The 20,665-nt window shown below is 44.0% G+C and overlaps 1 protein-coding gene across 1 annotated transcript in view; it reads right to left on the bottom strand.

Annotated features, from left to right (window-relative positions):
- Window positions 1-20,665, bottom strand: part of Itgae (integrin subunit alpha E) — a 52,577-nt gene that overhangs the window by 10,887 nt on the left and 21,025 nt on the right. The window contains exons 10-26 of the mRNA XM_077110630.1: window positions 20,085-20,235; window positions 19,551-19,618; window positions 18,532-18,667; window positions 18,007-18,149; window positions 17,580-17,720; window positions 16,722-16,946; window positions 15,541-15,671; window positions 14,432-14,562; window positions 13,003-13,166; window positions 11,596-11,724; window positions 8,497-8,570; window positions 5,024-5,156; window positions 3,268-3,366; window positions 2,364-2,443; window positions 1,606-1,680; window positions 1,003-1,066; window positions 813-920 (exon numbers count right to left, since the gene is read on the bottom strand). Coding sequence (XP_076966745.1) covers window positions 813-920; window positions 1,003-1,066; window positions 1,606-1,680; window positions 2,364-2,443; window positions 3,268-3,366; window positions 5,024-5,156; window positions 8,497-8,570; window positions 11,596-11,724; window positions 13,003-13,166; window positions 14,432-14,562; window positions 15,541-15,671; window positions 16,722-16,946; window positions 17,580-17,720; window positions 18,007-18,149; window positions 18,532-18,667; window positions 19,551-19,618; window positions 20,085-20,235 — 2,052 coding nt within the window. The remainder of the gene's footprint in view (window positions 1-812; window positions 921-1,002; window positions 1,067-1,605; window positions 1,681-2,363; window positions 2,444-3,267; window positions 3,367-5,023; window positions 5,157-8,496; window positions 8,571-11,595; window positions 11,725-13,002; window positions 13,167-14,431; window positions 14,563-15,540; window positions 15,672-16,721; window positions 16,947-17,579; window positions 17,721-18,006; window positions 18,150-18,531; window positions 18,668-19,550; window positions 19,619-20,084; window positions 20,236-20,665) is intronic.

Raw genomic sequence — 20,665 nt, 5'->3', positions numbered from 1 at the left:
TCTCCATCCCAGAGCAGGGTAAAGTAGAATTCCATTCTTATATGTTTCCAGTCAACTTTTCAAGCAAGAATTTTGTTTTCAAGTGGAAACTGAAATATTTGTTGAACTGATTAAACTTGCTGTTAACAACTATTCTTAAACTACATGTAAGAACAAGTATTTATAACTTATTTATAAGTCCTGTTTCTAATTGTCAGCAGAGTCCATTCTGTAAATTCCACATTTTCATTTTTGAGCCTTGAAATTGTTATATAATCTGAACAAAAAAACAAACAAAAATTCAAGAAAGCCTAGGTAACAGCTGTTAGAGTGATCAGAGCCTGTTCCTTTAAGTAATAAGCCTGGTGTTGAGAACCACATTACAGATAAGAGGTCAAATAAAAACAAAGAGGCTATATAGCAAAGTAAAGACCAAGAGGGAGTGGAGGGAAGGAAAATGAAGACAGATGGTTTATAGGGGGCAGTGTGAGAATTGTCACATTTATCAGTCTCACTCACCAATCACATAGAAGCAGAGGCAGAGTTTATCAATTTTCAAAAGGAAAATAAATGTCTCCATGGTTACAAAAATGTTTGAATTTTTGCTTATTTTTCTTCAAGGAGAGGAAAATTGAAATGCTGCTTTAAGACCTGAGTACTTGATATTCCTTCTGAACATAACTGGTAATTCACTCCTAATGTTTTCCTGTGGCTAATCTTGTTTTACTAGATTAAACAAGATCTAACTTTACTCCTAAGGCTCCTAGTTTTTATATCTTTGAGAATCCATAGTCACTCTGGAAAGAAATGTGATAAGAACTGCCTGTGAATACCTGGGTTTTTGTCACATTCTTCACTCTTACAATCTTGAGACCTTGCAATTTGATTGGGATGCAAATTTGCAACAGGAATTTGGCTCCAAAGAGATTTTCCCCATGTATCTGCCAAATAAAATCAGAATAGGAAGTCAAAGCTTAGGTTGCTTTACCACCTGTAGCTTTGCAATAAACACTAAGCACTTACACTGAAGAGGAATTCTTTGTGGTCAGAAAGCCCCTGGCTTGTGTTCATGTACATCACAGATGGCCTGCAATTGAGAGGACTTGTTAGACTTCAGAGTCCCCTTTTAATTTTGAATGAACTTGAATGTTTTCAATAGGATACACTATGACAGAGGGCACCAGATCCTTAAGAGGAGTCCAAGGTAAATATCAAAATGTAAAGTGGTCATAGGGTAGTTGAGAGGAGGTAGAATATTTGCATTCTATATAGTTGAGCTGGTTCATTTTCTAATTATAACTCCTCAGATTAGCCTTACTTTTCGCCCTTTTTGCTTCCCAATACCACAGCCCCTGTCTTTCCTCCAGAGTTCCTACCCTCAGTTCCCTTTTGTAGTAAGACCAGCTGGCACTGCTCCTTCTTTGATGACCACCATAGGGTTTTTAGAACCCAACTGTGAGTACCATAGAGATCAGTGCTAGAGCCTAGGTTCTAAGCAGCTTCATTCATCTCAGAGAAACACAATGTTCACATCCACCCTGATTACCAGTTCCATTCATAAGAGAGAAGGCCTGAAGCTGTGCGCTGTGGGCAGCCACACAGGTGTTAGCCCCATGGAGTACTTACTTGGAGAGAACTGCAATGAAGGCATGTCTGAATCGAAGGTTGTGGGTTTTTCTGGCCAAAGACCTTTGGTTGGAACTGAGAATAAGACTGTTAGTTCACAGCACAACTTCTTTGTATCCTGGCTTCCCAGTGTCAGGGTACAAAGGTGGGGGTATCAGGTAAAAAAAGCTGCTTAGAGATAAATAATTAGAATGCAAACGAATCATACTTAAGAGTAATGTTGATTTTAAAAGGATTTCTCAGCATCAATACTGTTGACATTTTGGACCAGATAATTTTTTGTTGTGTTGTCCTATACATGGTATAATGTTTAGCAACATTCTTGGTCTCATATTCACTAGATACAGTAGCACCTCCTAAGTCATAGCAATCAAAAATGTCTCCAGGCATTACCTCTGGGAAGCAGAATCACCCCTTCCCAACACCATACTTCATGCTGCCCCTAAACCTAGAGGCTTTGCAGATAATAGTTACTCCAAATTTAAATAAACCAGAACTAGAACTTGAGTCCAAAGCTTATTCAACCAGACTATGTCATAGTTTTACTTTGTGAGAAGAACAGAACACTTTAAATAGCTTTGATTAAAAATAATAATAATAACCGAATCACTATGCGGGGGGACAGAGGCCTCTGTGGGTTCATTAAGGTTTCCCTCCTCCCTTGGCAGTAAGGAAGTCACAGTTCTCACAGCATGCACATGGGAGGGAGATTCCCTCAAGGCCATAGCCTCAATAGGCTTGATACAGGCACTACTTACTTGGAGATGGTCACAGTGATGTCTGCTGTCTCGTTTGGAAAGGCATTCTCCTCTAGCTGCCAAACTACTGAAATGTTTGCCTAATATTTTAAAGGGGGAAAAATGGTCACTTGATTCTTGTCTGTACCATTCTCAAATCTAACTGCCTACTACAAACCAACCTAGGAAACAATTTAAATTTCTTACATTTTTGTAGTACAGTGTACCTCTCCATCCATTATTTTATATAAGCCTTCCATGCAAATATAGAGTAAGCAGAGCAGGCAGCATTACCCTATTCCCCTTCTACAGTTGAGATTTCCCATGGCACAAAAATAATCTCTACTGCCATTCGGGGTATTGCACGCCTGTAATCTCAGAGGCTGGGAAGGCTGAGGCAAAAGGATGGCGAGTTCAAAGCCAGCCTCAGCAATTTGGCAAGGCCCTAAGCCACTTAGCCAGACCCTGTCTCAATAAAATATTAAAGTGCTGAGGATGTGGCTCAGTGGTTAAGCACCCCCCCACTCCGGGGTTCAATCCCCAGTACCAATAATAATCTAGTCTGATGTCCCTTCCGTACTACCCCCCAACTTCACACTTTTCCTGGGATTAATCAACACTGTCTTTGACTCCTTTCAAAGCAAGCTTAGCAGATGTAAGCCCTGCTACAGATTGACTGTACAGTAAAGAGAAGCATAGAGACCACAACTGAGAGGTTCAATTATAACTGGGATGTAAACATCACCAACTCCAGAGTTGTGCAAAGAGCCAACCAATCAAAACAGACTCAAAGGGGGCTGGGGTTGTGGCTCAGTGGTACAGCCCTTGCCTAGCATGTGTGAGACACTGGGTTCAGTTCTCAGCACCACATATAAACAAATAAATAAAGGTCCATCAATAATTTAAAAAAAAAAAATCGACTCACAGATGACCTCTTGAATATGGGGTGACCAATCTTGCAGCTTATGACCAGGGCAAAAGCAGTTGGCTTAGGGTCATCACACTGAATGTTTGGAGAAGAAGGCTGTGAATACAGAAAGAAATACTTCTTAAGGAGTAAAAATTAACCCAGCCAGGAGCTATAACAAAATAAGTCAGACTTGATCTATTTTTCTCACAAGCAGGACTGGTAGGCTCAGCAGTAGAGTTAAGAAATTTAAATCAAAGGTCTAAGGGTTGGTTCTGCAAGTGAGGCAGAGAACAGCAAAAGAAAGGATGAATTCCAACTAGGAGGACTCTATCCTCACAAGGAAGGAGATAATATGAACTGGGCTGTGGACCAATGTAAATGTCACTGCTTTCTTTTTTTGATCTCTTCTAGTGTAAAAGATTTTTAAAATTTTGATAACTTCATCATTTGCTGTAACCCCAGATGCCACAGTGCCCGCAACTGTGACTGTGGCAGCAGCTCCAGCTCTGTGGATCTGGGAGGAGAAAGAGGGGTAGGCGGGTGGGAGAGGAAGGCCAGCATGGGCTCAAGCACTGCCATGTAGCCTTTCAACCATGGTTCCTCATCTGGACTACTGAGTACAGAAAGCAATTCTCCCACGAATGGTATATCACTAGATCCATTCTAGGTCATAAGAGAGAATTTTAATTTTTCATATACTGGATGCCATCCTTGCCAAATAGCCTAAGAGTGGGGAAAACACATAGTTCCAACAGTGAACAAAATTACACTGTGGTATATGTCACCCAACAAAGGAAAAGACAGAGGATGGATGGAGTTCAAGTTAAATGTAAATAAGTCAGTTTTCATAGCCTCAAAGCAAATCAAAGCTGAGTTAAAGGGTCAATCAACAATGGGTCTGGACTTGACCACTTCCTTGGAAATGAGTAAATTAATATAGATGTAAAAGCTGTGTCCAGAAACACTTTATCTGAAGCTCTACATCTCAGATGGAAATTGAAACTGCTCTTTGTCAAAATGATTTAGATTGATGGGCGTGGTGGCACACACCTATAATCCCAGTGGCTCAGGAGGCTGAAGCAGGAGGATTACAAGTTCAAAGCCAGCCTCAGCAAAAGCAAGGCACTAAGCAACTCATTGAGACACTTTCTCTAAATAAAATACAAAATAGGGCTGGGGATGTGGTTCAGGGGTCAAGTGCCCTTGAGTTCAATCTCCAGTACCCCTTCCCCTAAATGACTTAGGTCTTCCAGGCAAGAGCAAGATGGTTTCACAGTTATTGATTAAATTTCAAACAGCAAAGTTTCTGGCCATCTGTAAATTTAGAGAATAAAATTTCTCAGTGCTGTGATAATTCATAGTTGTAGGTGTCCTTGGGAGAAAGAATATTTCCTAGTATCTTTGTACCTGGCTTTGTATCTGTGATCCCAGCTTGGTGAAGGGCAGGGCAGAATTTCATTTTCCTAGCCCCAGCTAATTTTTACTTTCTCAATGCCTTAGGGTATTTATCTCTCAAAGCCCTGGTTAAGAAAGGCTGCAAGCAGAGAGGGCTAATTGTGCAGCAAAATGGAGGCCCTGATGGTATTTAAAGCAAAGAAAGAATCTAGTACAATTGGGTGGGGTAAGACTCACCTAGTTACTAATCATTTATTGGATGGACCAGAAGGAAGCTGGAGGCAGGGAGACTAGTAAGGAGGTTGCAAGAGAAAAGCAGGTGTATGGCAAGGGAAATGGTCGAGTGGCATGTTTCTGAAGCTGCTGTTATAGTTACCTTTTGTATCCTCTTAAACTGTAAATTTCTGGGATAATTCAAAACCATCCTTGTCATATAGGAATCTTCCCCAGAGTTAGTTAGGCTAATGTTCATGGCCAGCTCCTTGGTGAGACCCACCACCAATTCCTGCCTGCACACGCAAAGATAAGAATGTTGCCAGTTTATTTAATCTGTACAAACTTGGAATGCAATAGGACAGCACATCCTTAACTACCTTCTCAGATAAACTGCCATTTAGCCTAGATTTTCATCCCCTCAACATAACTTGGACTGCCACACTCATTTTCGTTGCTGGGTGAGATCATAATGCCTACCACTTACCATGTGCCAAGGACTGTTCACATGCTCAATTAATCCTCATAAAAACCTGTGAAATGGCACAATTATTCTATTTTATAGAAAAGGAAACAGAAGCCCAAAGAGGCCACTTGGCCTGAGGTCTAGCAGCCTTCAAAGAGAAGTAGGGAAAATCAAATCCAAATCCTCTTTCTACCACCAATTAATTCATTTTGACCCTAGGCAAGGCACTCCATGGAACACATTCATCCATTCCACAATTATTTACAGATCTGCTCAGCACTGGAAAGCAGGACGCACATAATTCTACCTTTGAGGTCCAGACTGCCGAACAACCTCAGTAATTGAGATTGACTAGACATATACTAACATACAAAAACACTTTTTAACTTAATTGAGATTGACTAGACGTATAGTAACATACAAAAACACTTTTTAACCATGTAAAATGTCCAAAGGTGAAATAGACAGATCTGGTAAGTGATGCAACATATGTTTTGTTGTTGTGGATTGATTGGAGGGAAAGACAGGAGTCAGAGACAGTTAGAATCTTCTGTGGAAATTCATCCATCAGGTGATAAATGCCTGAAATAAGACAATAGTATTGGAGGCAGAAAAAGGGAAGAGGGGAGTCAAAGAAGATAAGGGAAGCAGAGAGGTAGTCAAGGGTGAATTCTAAGTTTACAGCTTGGCTGGCCAAGTGATGTTACCCTCTGAGGGAGAGAACACAAGAGGAAGTAGGATGGAGGAAGATGAGTTCAGTTATGAGAAGAGGTGCGTATAGGATTAAAGGTAGAGGTGCTGATTGTTAGTCAAACATACTGTTCTATAGTCCATAAGAGAGCTCTAGGAGTCAAGACTTTGGAGTGCTTTGGAATCCGGCCCCAAAAACAGACACAGCTGTTTTCAACAGGGAATTAATTACAGCCAAGAACCATCCAGTATATTTAATAGTGTTTCTTAACCTGAGTTCCAGAAATAGTTTCTGAGGGCCCAGAAACTATTTATGTATGAACATGTAGTCTTCTAGGGAGAGGGGCCCATAGTTTTCATTAGATTTTTATTTATTTACTTATTTTTATTTTTATTTTTTTGAGAGTCTATGTCTGCAGAAAGGTCAAAACCACTGAGACAGACTCAGCAACTTTTGAAATAGAAGCAATTGCTTGACTTCTTCACTAGGGGGTGATGCAAGGCAAGCTATGCATGCTTTATCTGTTTCACAAGGAATTGGCTGAGTGGATGGTTCTTGGCTGTAAATAATTCCCTGTTGAAAACAGCTGTGTCTGCTTGTTGGGCCGGATTCCAAAGCACTCCAAAGTCTTGAATTGGGTCCTTAGTGATGGGCAGCACTAAGCTGTCCACATCTGAAATTCAAGAACTACAACTGTCTATGAGGGGCTTTCCAGGACTCAAGGAACACCATTCTTCCCTACAGATTCCACCCACAGATTCCACCTCCAGCCAACTGACTGTCAGTATCATGATACACACGCAGCACTAGTAACCAGGAAGGACATGAATTTAAATTTAAATACCCAATGGGACTAGTGGCTAAGATGGTAGATGGTATAGTTCTAGATGCTCAGACTGTGACTACTCTTCTTCACTCCCCACATCCACTCTGACAGCAAATGTTCTCACTTTCTCTGCTATCACCTGGGTGCAAGCCACCCTCATCTATCAACTGCATTATTACAGTAGTACTTACTTATTGTCTCCCTGCTTCCTCCTTTGGTCCCCCAGTCCATTCTCAACATATCAGCAAGAATTATGTTAATTATAATGTTAACACACACCCATGTTTACACCAGCACGATTCATAATAGCCAAGTTGTGGAACCAGCCTAGGTGCCTATCGACAGATGAATAGATAAAGAAATGTGGTAATATATACACAATGGAATTTTATTCAGACATAAAGAAGATTTGAAATTATGTTATTTGTAAGAAAATGGGTGGAACTTGAGAGCATTATGTTAAGCAAAATAAGCTTAATCTAATGGCAAAATAAACCAGACTAAGAAAGTCAAGGGTCCTATGTTTTCTCTCATACGTGCAAGCTAAAGAGAAAAAAGGAAGAAAAAAAAAGTGAGAGGAATCTCATGAAATTAGAAGGGAAACCAATAAAAGAAGGAAACCATCAGGAGGGAGGTGGGGAGGGAGGCAGAAAGGGAAAGGGGAGGTAATGGAAAAAAAATGAAATTTATTAAATTACATTATGCACATACACAATATATATGTGTATATACATATATATTTATATATGTAATATATTACATATTACATATATATGTATATATGTGTATTTTATATATATATACACATACATACATATACACACACATAAACACATAAACTCCTCTGGCCTCCCAGTTCACAGTGAAAGCCCTTCTGAGGACCTTAAAGCCCCACTGATCCTCCCTACCCCTTTACATTTCCCCAATCCCACTTCCATACCTCACTATAATCACACCAAGCCCTTGTCCTACCTTCCACCTGCTGAGCATGCTCCCATCTCAGGGCACTGGCAGTTGCTCTACTTCCAGGCACTCACATAGCTCATTCCCTGACCTCCTCCTCCTGTAAGTGCCAAATACCACCCTCCCTGACTACCCTAATTAAAATTGAAGCCCAACCCCCACCAAGCACTCCCTGCATTATTTTTCTTCATAGTACATACCATCAACTTAGAGTTTACTTAATTATTCTCCCCCTAAAAACATCAGGAGCGCAGGGATTTTTGCCTGTGTTGTAAGGTTTCCCAGTGCCTAGAATGCATATCACAGAGTAGACACTCCAGAAATACTTATTGAATCAATTAATAAATTTGGTCAAGAGGTGAGCCAGGAAAGAAGTTACTTCTAGCCAAAGTAGCCCTAGTAATGGGGTATACTGAGTTATGAACACAGCATCATCCAGGATGTTAAGAGACCTGGGTTCAAGTTCACCAAATGACCAAGGCTCTCAGTTACTAAAAGTCTGTTTCCTGATCTATAAAACAAAAACACAAATATCTGTCTTGTCTCTCTCATAAGGTGACTGAACAATCAATGTAAAGACCTTTGGGGGAAGGAGGAAGAAGTGTGCCATGGATCCCCATGAGGAGTTTGCCCGGTAAATCTGTAAAAGGAAGTTAACTGCAGAAACTATGACACCTGGATCCAACTCACTGAGAGATGCTGGTGACCAAATGTAATTCAACGATGCAAAACAGTTTATTCTTGCAATTCTTCTCATAGGGCAGCTGTAGGCAGACAGAGAGGGGCAGGATCAGTGGGGAAGGCCCTGCCTTCCCTGGCAGCCCTGCTTCACAATCTTCTCCTTAAGAAGCTTGGACCTGCCGTTCCTGCTTACTCTGAAAAGTACAGTTAGAGGGAGGTAAAGGTTCGCTAGCTGGGATTGTGCCCATAGAGTTGTGACTGATGTCCCTGGATCTAGCCTGAAACACAGGCACACCATGATCCAGGCCTCTGGCCAAGGTAAAAAATGGGGTGACCTTTGTGAAATGGTGGGTGTGCCCATCACATTCATATCATGTGAATGAAGCAGCGACACTCTCAAGCAGCTCACTATTTGAAACACTTGGGAAGGGAAACATCTGTGAAGGAAAGCTTCCTTAGCCTTTCCAAATGTAGGCAGGAGAAGCCAGGGCAGGAATGGGGCCACCTAATCAAGTAATGCCAGGTCCAATCCTTGGAAAGGTTCTCTCCCCTACAGCTGGTCTTCTCTGTAAACTAGCTATTTCCCTAGCAAGCTTGCCTACACATCACAAACTAATTCAGGAAGTCACATTTGGTTCAAAAGAACCCTTCAAGGTTAAAAAGCCCCAGTTTGAGTTGAAAGATAAAATTTTCCAAAGTAGCAGGGTCTATTTTTTGTAATGAAGGAAGCACAGCCAGCTCCTTAGCTGGGGGAATCTCTGCATTTATGTCCCCAGCAACCAGCAATCACCACAGCAGACTTCTGCCAGACTGTTACCATGGTGTGGGGTGGGAATGGGAGCCCAGAGCTTGAAAGGAGACTTTCTACTTCCTGGAGAAGGGAAATGCAATTTACAAAAGTCAGAGCGTGGAGCTCTATCTAACTGGGTCAACAGTTTTATGCAGGGTTCTTTTGTTTTGTTTTTTATATAGTCAAGTGGCCTGTTCTCTTTCATCCAATCTCAGTGAAAGGGAACAGGGTTAAACCCAGCTAGAACTCATTCTCTAGCAACATTTATGTGCCTGCACCAGAAAATTTTTCCTTATTCTTTTTATAGATGGAATAAAAAAAAATTTTAATGTCTTTCCCAAACCATCATAGCAATGACTAAGGTAAGACTGATAAATAGATGTTAAACAGATATGTACATAATCTCAAAGCATCTCACCATAAATATTTATCAATTACAAAGGCAAATAGCACTAGTAATGGAACTAATCAACATTACATGCCTCCTGATGTGATATTCTAAGGACACACTTTACTCTTGTGATATTCCTACCAAAGACACATTTGACCTGAATCAAACTATTGGGGGAATATCAAACAAACACAAACTAAGGAACAGTCTATAAAATGACTGGCCTGTACCCTTCAAAATGGTTAAGTTCATTAAAGACAAGAGAAGGCAGATAAATTGTTCCACATTAAAAGAGATGAAGATAAATGACAAAAATGCAATAAATGATCTTAGACCAGAACTTTTTTCCTTTTGCTACAAAGGACATTAATGAGTCAACTGGAAAATTTGAATACATTTGTAATTATAGTGATCATAATATTTTATCAGTAATTTCCTGATTTTGATCCTTGTACTGTGCTATCTAAAAACAATACCCCCTTTTGAACAACTAATAATAATAAAAAATAAATAAAATTAAAAAAAAATAAAAACAATGCCCTTGTTTTTTAGTAAATATATACTAAAGCATTCATGATAATGAGATAACATATCTGTAACTCATTCTCAATGAATAATGCTCAGGGATATTTATTTTGTTTTGGTTTAAATCTGTCTTGCCATGTTGCCCAGGCTGGCCTTGAACCCCTGAGCTCAAGCAATCCTTCCACCTCAGCTTCCCAAATATCTGGGACAACAGGTACATGCCATCATATCTGGCTCTGAACTATTCTTGTAATTTTCTGGTAGGTTGAATATTTCAAAATTAGTTACCCTAATTAATGGTAATATACTTATCACCAAAACTCTATTACATTAGCTCTCTCAGTCTTTTCTGAATCATCTAATTTATTGCCAATACCAAATTTTTAAAATTCTACAAAAAATAAGTACACTTTTATAAATTTAAAATAAAGTCCCTTTGCCTAAAAAGTTAAGAAGACAATCTTGCTCATAGGGAATCTCTCTTCCTGGGAGATGAGCAATAGGCATGGTCACCAGATTATGATACTCTTCTTATTTCTATCATTCCTCATGACTGATATGTTAGGTATTGATAAAAAGCAGAGCTAAAAATCTATATGATTTAATTAACACAGAGCATGTTTTGTTCAAAATACTGGACAGCCATGAGTGCCCTATGATTAACCTGGAGATATTCCTCATTGCCTGAAGATTTCTGTACCTGCATGAACTAATTTTGACTTGTTTTTGAAGGCTTAATTCACCCCAACTGACAATAACTATTATTTTTTAAAGTTCACCTTAACATTTCTCTATCCCTGAAGATTCTCCTATATTCTCTAAATGGAAATTGGCAGAGCACCCTGGGAGTCAGGGCCTAAGTGAGATCTCATAGGATTGGGAAACTTGACTCTTTGTTGCCTCCTCTGACTTCTCTTAGTCATGAAAAAAGTTTCTGTGACACTACCTGCTTTTCTTAGCTGTACCAAGGGAGACAGTGGGGTTTGGTGGGGCCAGAGGTTCAGCCTGAAGGCTCTGGGCAGGGTCAAGTATACTAAAGGCCTTCCTCTCTTGCAGCTCAGGTCAGGACAGTTCCAATCCACCTCTCTCAGGAATATCCACCACACCATCCTCGGAGACCTTTATCAAGTGAGGATCTCAATATTTTAATGTAGTCTATGCTTCATTAAATCTATAGTGAGTGCTTTTTGTGAACTTAAAGTGGGTTGAAGACCTGTTACCCACCAATGAGGCCTTGAGCAAATGAACACCATCTTAGTCTCCACTTCCAAATCTGTGAGGAACCCAGCTGCTGTCTGAAGACCCTCCCTCCAACCTAGCATTCTTTGAAGTTAGGATATCAGGTGCTTTTGTGGGCTGGCCTCTATTAGGGTTGGGTCCTAGCTGTTGTAGGCAGAGTCACCTGGAAAATGGTTGAGGGCTCCAGAGGGGATTCCAGAATGGGGCGGGAGTGGCTCTTCCATCCCACTGGTATCTGGAGTTGGTAGTTGATTTTGACACTGATGTTGGAGAAGCAGTCCTCCTCACAGAGCTGCAGGGACACCAAGGAATGCAGGATTAGATTTGGATTTGGAGAAGGTGACAAGGAGAATACTTTTAACTTTGCTGTAGCAATTAAGAAACAAACGTTGAAAGTGGTGAGTCGGAAGTCCTAAGTATCTGCCAAATAATCCTGTCAAATAATCCCGCCTGAAGGGAAACTTCCTTCAAGAAAGTTGCTAAGAGCTTGGGGGGAAAATCTTCATTGATCTGCTATGGCCTCAGGTCTCATAGCTCCTCAGGGTTCTCACCCCAGTTACAAAGGGATTCTGTTCACCAGGGACTAAGAACTGGCTCAGACTTTACTTGGAGAGCAAATGGAAGCCATATGAGGGAAGAGTCATGGTCACATATAGATCTTTCCCAAAGCAGCACAGAGGACATATTGGGTAAAAACTAAAAATAAAGATATTGCTGAGGACACTATTTGCCATTCTTTTGTTTAAATGAACCTCTTGGCCATGAAAAGGACTTTGAACATGCGAGAGGAAACAAGCTTGACTCCCTGGTGGAAAGGGTAGTTATGCTTTTATTTAAGAAGACCATAGTTAGGCTAGAAACTCTTAAACCAATTAACAATCACCTTGGAAGAAGATAGTAGTCAGAAACTTAATTAATGAGTTTTTTTATTAAAGTAAATTACCTTTATAGGTCCTGTTAAGCTCCAAGTCCTGACAAATATTTTCTTCCATATCTCCAGAGAGATACAGAACATATAGTTTTCTTCTGGCAAAGGAGAAAATCGTTCTGAATGATAATTTCTGTCTTTCTATTTCTATTCCAAAAGTTGGAATTAATCAGTTTTTCTGATGTTGACTCATATGAGGGCCTTCAGCCCACAGTTATTACAAAGAGGGTTAGATGACATAATAAACACTCCTGATTTATTTCCAAGAAAAATACCACCAATTAGAACATTCCCCCTTTAGTCCAGCTTCTAGGAAGCAAAGAGACATAGTTGGTATTCAATTTTAGTAAGCTTCGCTTCTTTTCTTTTCTTTTCTGAAGTGCTAGAGATCAAACCCAGGCCCTCATACATGCAAAGCACATGCTCTATCATGGAGCTACATCCCCAACCCAGGTTTTTAAAATTTGGACTTCTGGTATAATTATCTACGTCTCCCATGCCATTTTGTGGTTCTTGATCTTTTATAATTGTTTTAATTGCCTTCCTCATATGTATGGGTTCATATCCTGCACTGCATTAAACTCAAAGCTTTTCTCAGTGTCCTAGACCTTTCTAGATGTCCATATTACTTCCTCCACTTACCTCTTCCTCCACGGGGTTGAGCTGGAGGGACTCACAAAGACGGGACTGATTGCTCCACTCCCTGAGGTGGCTCAGACAGTCCCTCGAGTTAGAACACTGCAGCCTCTTTCTCGGCTTTTCCATGTCCACGTCCAGTGTGAATTTAAGCCATGTCCCTCTGAGGCCTGAGGATGAAGACCAGATCTTCCTGGTGAGGCTGGGATGGACATGGCCCAGACAGAGAGCTTCCAGCCTGCCCAAGGATCCTGTGACCCTTCCTGAACAATATCCCATGCAGGAAATTCCCTGGAGCTCAACTTTGAGGGTCTTTATTTCAAAGATGCTCTTCTCACTGTCCCTGGAAACTGGTGAAGGTCCATTCAGCACTCCAGCCCTATACCCAGGTACAGCATATTCCTAGGACTGAGTCTGCCTTCCTTAGGGAAGAAGGCTCTCCAGGAGGATGGGACCAAGGGAAAAAAATGAGGAGGAGGAAGAGGAGGAAGGGAAAAGGTGGTGGAATATAGAGAACAGAGGGAGAAATCACAGAGTAAAATCTGAGCATAGCAGGCCTGGAAGCACCTTAGAGATTCCCTGGGCCAACAACTCCTTTACTGTACAGAATAGAAACCAGGGACCAAAGAGGGAAAGATACCTTCCTAGTAGCACACAGCCCTCAGCAGACTCTGTCCTGGAAGTGACAGGTCTAATATTTTCTACCCTCAGGTTTAATCAGAGGCCCTAACCCAGGATTCTGCTCTCTGACCTGCAGGGAGTAGGGAGCCATCGCAGGGTTTCTTACTGAGAGTTTCAACCTTGGGGACTACTGCTGAGAGAGCAACAGTACTTGCATTGGCAGTAGACACAGAGACTGTGGGAACCATGCCTGCCTTTTCTTTCTAGAATTAATCTTCCAGTAAATGACAGATAAGGGGATGGAAGAGAGGCTAGGTCTCCAGCAGATTATTTTTGGCCAGGGGGATACAATGAGGGAAGAGGAGAAGATATAACTCAGAAGAAAAGGGAGGGCACTTCTCAGAGCGCCTGACACAAATGAACAACATACATGCACACACACACACACACACACACACACACACACAAACACACACTGGGAGGAGGCCGGGGAAAGCAGCAGATGAAGAATGAGATGGAGCTGCCTTTCTGAGTCTTCTTTCAGAAACTCAAACCAGCAGCTCTGAGAAAAAGAGCAATGCCCCTTTCCCCAATCCAGTCAGTAAAGCTTCTCTGAGTATGGATGGAACATCAGATCTTCCTGGGGCAATTCTCATTTAATAGAACTTAATGTCACAGGAGCTAAGATCTAGCACGGGATCTTAAGCACCAGAACCTCCTACCAACCCGCTACCCACAGTCCTCTTTCCCTGCCCTCCACAAAAGCCAATAAGGAATGGCCACAACAACCCAGGGCTGTTCTGCTGCCTGTTACCTGACTTAGCCTCTGAGGTCAGAGAGCTGATTTCAAAACACAGATGTACATTCACACTGCCGTTGAAGCCAATGGGCAGTGCACTGGGGGTAAAGTTCATGGACACCTTCAGCCGAACCACAGGTAGTGAGCTAAACAAGACAGCAGAGAGGACTGTGAGAAGAGACCTTGGGGTTTCTGGGTCAGTGCACTCATTTGGGCATTCACATGAATACCTCTACTATGCAGGGGTGCTTGGAGTCAGGATACAATAGAGAAAGAGACAAGTCCCTGCTCTAGTGGGAAAACAGACAAGCAAATAAATAGGAACAAATAAGGAAATATTATATACTGGTAATGCTATAATGACACAGGATAAGGTGATGGAGACCGAGGGCTACTCAGATTAGGTGGTCAGGGGTTGCCTCACAGATAAGGAGGCATTGAGATGGAGATCTGTTAATAAGGAAGAGCCAGCTCAGTGACAATCTGGGAAAAGAACATTCCAGGCAGAAAACAGCTACTGTGAAAAAGGCCTATGGCAAAAATGAGTCTGATTTGTTTGAGAAACACAAAGATCAGCATGACTAGTACATAATTAGTGAGACAGAAGGTAATAATGGGACATGGAATTGGAGGGATGGGCAGGATTGGGTCTCAGAGACCCTTGGAGGCCATGGTGAGGAATTGGGGGGAGCCACTGAAGTGTCTTAGGCAGCAAAGTAAAGGGATGACCAGCTGCTGTTTGGAGAATGGAGAAGAGGGAGAGGAAGCAGGGAAGACTGCCACACAGTGGTCCACGCAGTGAGAGATGATAGCACCTTATACCAGGAGGTGTTTTGGAGGCAGATCCAGGAAAAGCTTGTTGATAGAAAGAAAAAGAGGAATCAACAGTGACTCCAAGGTTTTTGTCCTAGACTTTAGTGTGAATGATGGTGCCCTTCCCTAAGATTGGAAGCCTGAGGGAGGGGTGGACTAGGGGGAACAGTGTTTGAGAATAAGAGCTCCATTTTGGGATGTGTTCACTTTGAGATGCCGGTGAGCAGCAATCAAGTCTGGGCTTAATGAAGAGGACAGGGCAAATGGTTGAGGTGGGACCTGGGACCCCAGAAGGCAGGGCAGACCCCTACCGCAGCACAACTGCCTGGCCCAAGGTGCCCACGGTGATGTCAGCGAGGCCATCGCCACTAAAATCTAAGCCACCAGCCACAGACGTGCCGAAGTAGCGGAGTCTCGGGGCCACAGCTGAGGCACTGATCCGCTGTGAAGAGAGAAACACAAGGTGTGGAATGGAGAAGGGGAATAGAAAAGGAGAAGTCCTCTCATGTTCTATTCCATTCAGCAGCATCACTACCTCTCTGCCCCAGGGAGTCCTCAATCTAGGAAAGGAAAGAGGGAACCAGGTTTCCTAGGGGAAATGGAATTTGAATGGCTCCTTGAAGAGCAGGTGGATCTTAACAGTGGAGATGGAGAGAAAAGAATGAGGGATCCAGAAAGAGCAGTTTCCAGGAAGCTGCCAAGGGCCAGTGAAGGAGGATGGGGGAAAGGGGCTAGGGGCGTCAGAAAAGCTTTTTAAAAGAAGTGACATCAGGATTACATTTTAGAAATACCACAAAAGGCATGGGGTGGAGATGGGCAGGAGGCAGGAGCTACTAGGGTTTGAGCCTAGGGAAGGGATGATAAGACCTAGGCTGGGGTGATGGGGATAGAAATGAAGAACTAGATTTGGGAGAGAACTAGAATCATTAGGAGGTAGGGACTAACCCCACCACCTAAGGTACCGGTGTCAAAGTACCTGGGATTATGCCAGGTTTCTGGTATGGGGATGGAGGGGTATGAGGACCCAGGAGAGCCCTTGGTTGAACAGTGTATGAGAGTGAAGCCTGGGGGTCATGAAGAGTGAGGTTCTCAGGAAGCCATTAGAGATGGGGAAAGTGCCCATCAAAGATATAGCCTGAATGGCAGCGGAGCCTGGAGCCTGAGAGGAATTGGGTGAAGGACAAGAGCCAGTTGAGGGGCAGAGAGGAGGTAGGTACCTGAAGCAGGCCAATGGTCAGGAAAGGCAAAGAAGAAAGAAATACAAGTCAGGGAAGTAGACAGTGTCTCAATCTCTTCCCACCTAAAGGATCTGGGGGAAGCCCTGGTCTGGAGCCGCCTTCACCTGGCCTGGGTGGGTCTCTCCTTCACTATGTACTCCCAGCTACCAAGGCCAGTCCTGAACTTAGGAATGGGCCTGATTTAGGGCTCAGGTCATCCTATTGGGGGACTTCAGAGTCCCAGAGAAGAGGCAAGAGAGAGCCCCACAGGTTACCTGTGGTTTTTTGTCAGAGAGGCCATTCCAGTGTCCATTGTAGATGTACACACTGCCAAAGCTGGCACCATCATCTGCCTCAAAACCCTCCAAGGGAGCTCCGATGGCCACATCTGTGAACGTATCCTGGTTGATATCCCCCACAGTTGCCATGGCAAAGCCAAAGCGGGCATGGGTGAATCCAACAAGCCCACTCAGCGTGCATACCAAGGAGAAGGAACCATCCTGCAAAGCAAACCAGTAACTCAGCCCTCAAGAGAGGAATGAAGGATGTCTACCTCAGTGCCACCTGGCAGGGACATGCTCACAGGGCCTCTTGATTCTGATTCTTCAGCAGCAGTCTGGACTTGGAAAAATGAGGGACCTTCTCAAGATCTCACAGTGAACCAGTGGTAAATTTGGGGTCCTCCTGCTTTGAAGTTCAGTAACTCAAGTCTGCCTCCTTCTATTCCCATGCAGAGGAGAACTGGATTGGCAGTTGGAAGGCCTGGATTCCAGTCACTCTCCCACCTACTTGCTAGGTAACTTGAGCAAGTCTCAACATCACTGAGGCTCACTGAGCCTCAGCTTCCTTATCTGTAAAATAGGAATGACAGCTACTTCCTATAATTACTGTGAGAAACCAGGGAGATCATGGATGATCCTGTCAACTTGAAACTATGAGAGATGTTATCAGGATGTGAAAGTAGGGGATAGGGAGTAAAGCAGCTGCCTGAGCTGGCAGTCACTTACTCTGAACACCTCCCCATTACTACCCACTGCTACCAGGCAGGACCAGGCCTCCCCAGCCTTTGCTACCTCTTGCCAGGCTGAGTAGCCACAGCCTCAGCAAACTCATGGAGATGGAGACCCTCCCACCTGCTCATGCAGACGGTACATGTAAACTCTGCCTTCTTCTTTATGGATGTGGTAAAATGGAGCAGCCACCAGCAAGAAGTCCGTGGTCCCATCCATGTTGACGTCCACAGGGCACAGCTCAGAGCCAAAGTAGGACCCCATCTACAGCCCAGGAGGAACTTAGCACTGGGGAAATGCTGGGGGGGTCCCTCCTCCACCCCTTAGCAAGGCTAGACTTCTGTATATGCTTTTCCCAGATCACCCAAATGCAGTTGTTCCAAATTAATTTGATAGTAACACAGGGGACTGGGTGGGTAGCCCAGTGCTCAACAATGGAGGATTCACCCTGCAGACACGTAGAGCCACTGAATCCTACCCAGGAGCCTGAGTTTTGCCCAAGCCGGGCCCATCCCTTTCCCTAGGAGAAGGGGGCTTTCCAAGCAAGTACCTGCTCTCCCTCCAGGACCGGCACAAAGGTGGCCTCTCTGCTCTCCTTCTGGAGCTCAAACACAGCCCCACGCTGTTTGTACCGTGGAGCCCCGGCCACATAGAAGACACCACAGGTCTTGTGTAGCACTGCTACTGAGTAACCTGGAGCAGGGAAGTGAATGTAAATAGGCTGTCCCCACCAATCCCTGGAGTCCCTCCTACCCAGCCAGGCCTTCACAATCAGCGAGCATACTTATGCACAGTCACTGGTCACATAGGTGATACACACACATACACACATGTAAGGGGTGAGGGGTGTGAGGGGCACCTACTGCTATTATTCATAGAGCAGTCTGGTCCTTCCTTAGGCAGTCACCCAAGGCTACCCTGCCTCAACCCACACTTCTAAACCTCAGGTTCCCTAAACAGGGCCCACCCCATGTGACCCAAGTAACCGATCAGTGCCCACCCCCACCCTGACCAAGAATCATACTGTGTAGACAAGGGTGCAGCCTCAGAGTCCTAGTCTTGACCCTGCCCTTACCCAGGTAGCCGTATTGCGCAACATTGGAATTTGCCGCCGTCTGATTCAGAAAGCGACCTCTGCGGCTCTGCATATGGTAGAGTAATGCACCTCCAGACCAGTTAAAGGCCCCCACGGCTCCAAGCAGCACCTGTCCCTGCAGGAACAGGGATGGGACTATTTTAACAGGAGGAACACAAAGGCCAGTGCACTGAACCTTCTCGCTGGGACAAGGGGGACTGGTAGCATGCAGTAATCTAGCCAGAGAGGCAGGCAGGAAAGTAAGATGGCAAATACTGGTTTTCTGCCTTGTATCTATAACTCTTTCAGGGCTGCTGTGTCTCCAGAAGCCCCCCCAGGGGCTCAGATGTTGAGCATTTTTTAAAAGTTATGATTGGTGGGCATGGCGGCTAATACCCATAATCCCAGTGACTCTGGGAGGTGGAGGCAAGTTTGAAGCCAGCCTCCACAACTTAGCAAGACCCCCTCCCAAAATAAAAAGCGTTGGGGATAAAGCACCCTGGGCTCAATCCCCACTACCAAAAATAAGTCAATTAAATTAAATACAAAATATAACTGAGCAATAGAGTGCTTATATCCTCCTCAGTTTGCCCAGCCAGGGCCTGACACTGGAGGCCCACTGTGTTTAGTGGATGTGAAATGAGCTAACTGCATGAGCTAACTGTGCCACCACCATGGGTGAGGATGGTGTCCCCACCATTTCTACATCTTTTATCTGTGGGAGAAGTAAGCAAGGGATTGGTTAGCCCACCCAGCCAAATCTTGGTTTATTTGCATGTCTAAGAGGAATAATCCAATCCCTGAACACACACACAAAAAATGACCTCCTGTAATAAATATGGCCATCCTTTGGTCTATCTCAGTAGTCCAGTGAAGGAGAGTGAGCAAAATTGTCCACCTTTATACTAAATGGCTCCTTCACAGACACCACCACGGGGCCTTGTACTGTGAGCTGGGAGCCTGAATTCCCTGGATGTTGCTGAGGCCCATCATCTAAGGGCAAGCCCAGGGCCACGAACCTCATCCAGGATCTGGGCACTAAAGCCAGTCTGTGCCAGTTGGTAGTGAAGGGCATCTCCAACTGTGCCTGGAAGACAAGAAACCCAGTTAGACACTGCTGTGACAGGGGAAGGGAGAGACCATGTCAAGGAATAGTCTGGCTTGGCCTCATCCCCACCCCCAGGAGGATGATGTTAAGTATAATGGGGAGAGCATGGGACTGAGAATAGAGACCTGGGTCCTGCTTTAATGACTACTAGTTGAGTGGTTTGGGAAGCTCACTCCCTCTTTCTGGACTTCAGTGTTCCCATTCTGTGAGTTCCTGGGAAGTCATCCTTGTTTCTCCAGCACCAGTTTAGTTTATAGAGATTCTGGGAGGTGAGGCGGGTTGGGGATAGTGTTGCCTTTTTAGAGATGAACACCTGAGGCTCAGGAAGTGTTAGGAGAGGTCTGAGGTACCCTCAGGAAAGTGGGACAGAGCTGGGCTAGAACACAGGGCCTCTTGCTGAGTGCTGAGGGGGGCTGCCATAGGTTGGGGGTCCTGGGGTCCTCACCTTCCATGTGAATGATGTTCTGCTGCAGTTTCCTCAGCAGCCCATTCAGTGCTGTGTAGTTGGTCACCTTGAAGGCATGGGTCTCTTTGGGGTCTGAGGCAATCAGCTTCAGTTCCCTGTCGGTCTTAACATTCTGGAACGCATTTCCCACCTGCAAAGAGGCCCTGGCTCAGGAAGTGTTCTATCATCTATCTCCTTTTTGATACCTCTTCTCCCACACATACACTGTGGACTGTCAGGGGCCACCCTAGACAGGAGCTATGCACACACCTTTAAGTCCTGAGTAAAGAGGTACTGGACTGGTATTGCCCCTATTGCAATGCAAGTGCACTTGCCTCTGCTCGGATAGAAAGGTGCAGCTCTGGGAGTGGGCATTGCCCAACTGGAGTGGGCTGCCTCCTTGTTCCTTTGTAGTCCTACCCTTTGCCCTTTTTTTGGATAGAATGTTCCACGGAACCTCCCCTTGTGTGTCCTCTATTTAAGAATAAAGAATTCCTGTGGGTCTCTCTCTTTCCACAGACCCCTAAGGTTGCAGAGCTCTCCCTGGATTTTGAAAAGGTACTTCTGTGTGCTTATGTGCC

Source organism: Callospermophilus lateralis, chromosome 11 (genome assembly GCF_048772815.1).
Source record: "Callospermophilus lateralis isolate mCalLat2 chromosome 11, mCalLat2.hap1, whole genome shotgun sequence".
NCBI lineage: Eukaryota > Metazoa > Chordata > Mammalia > Rodentia > Sciuridae > Callospermophilus > Callospermophilus lateralis.
The sequence above is the reverse complement of the archived record's forward strand: the minus strand, read 5'-3'. Positions and strand labels throughout refer to the sequence as shown.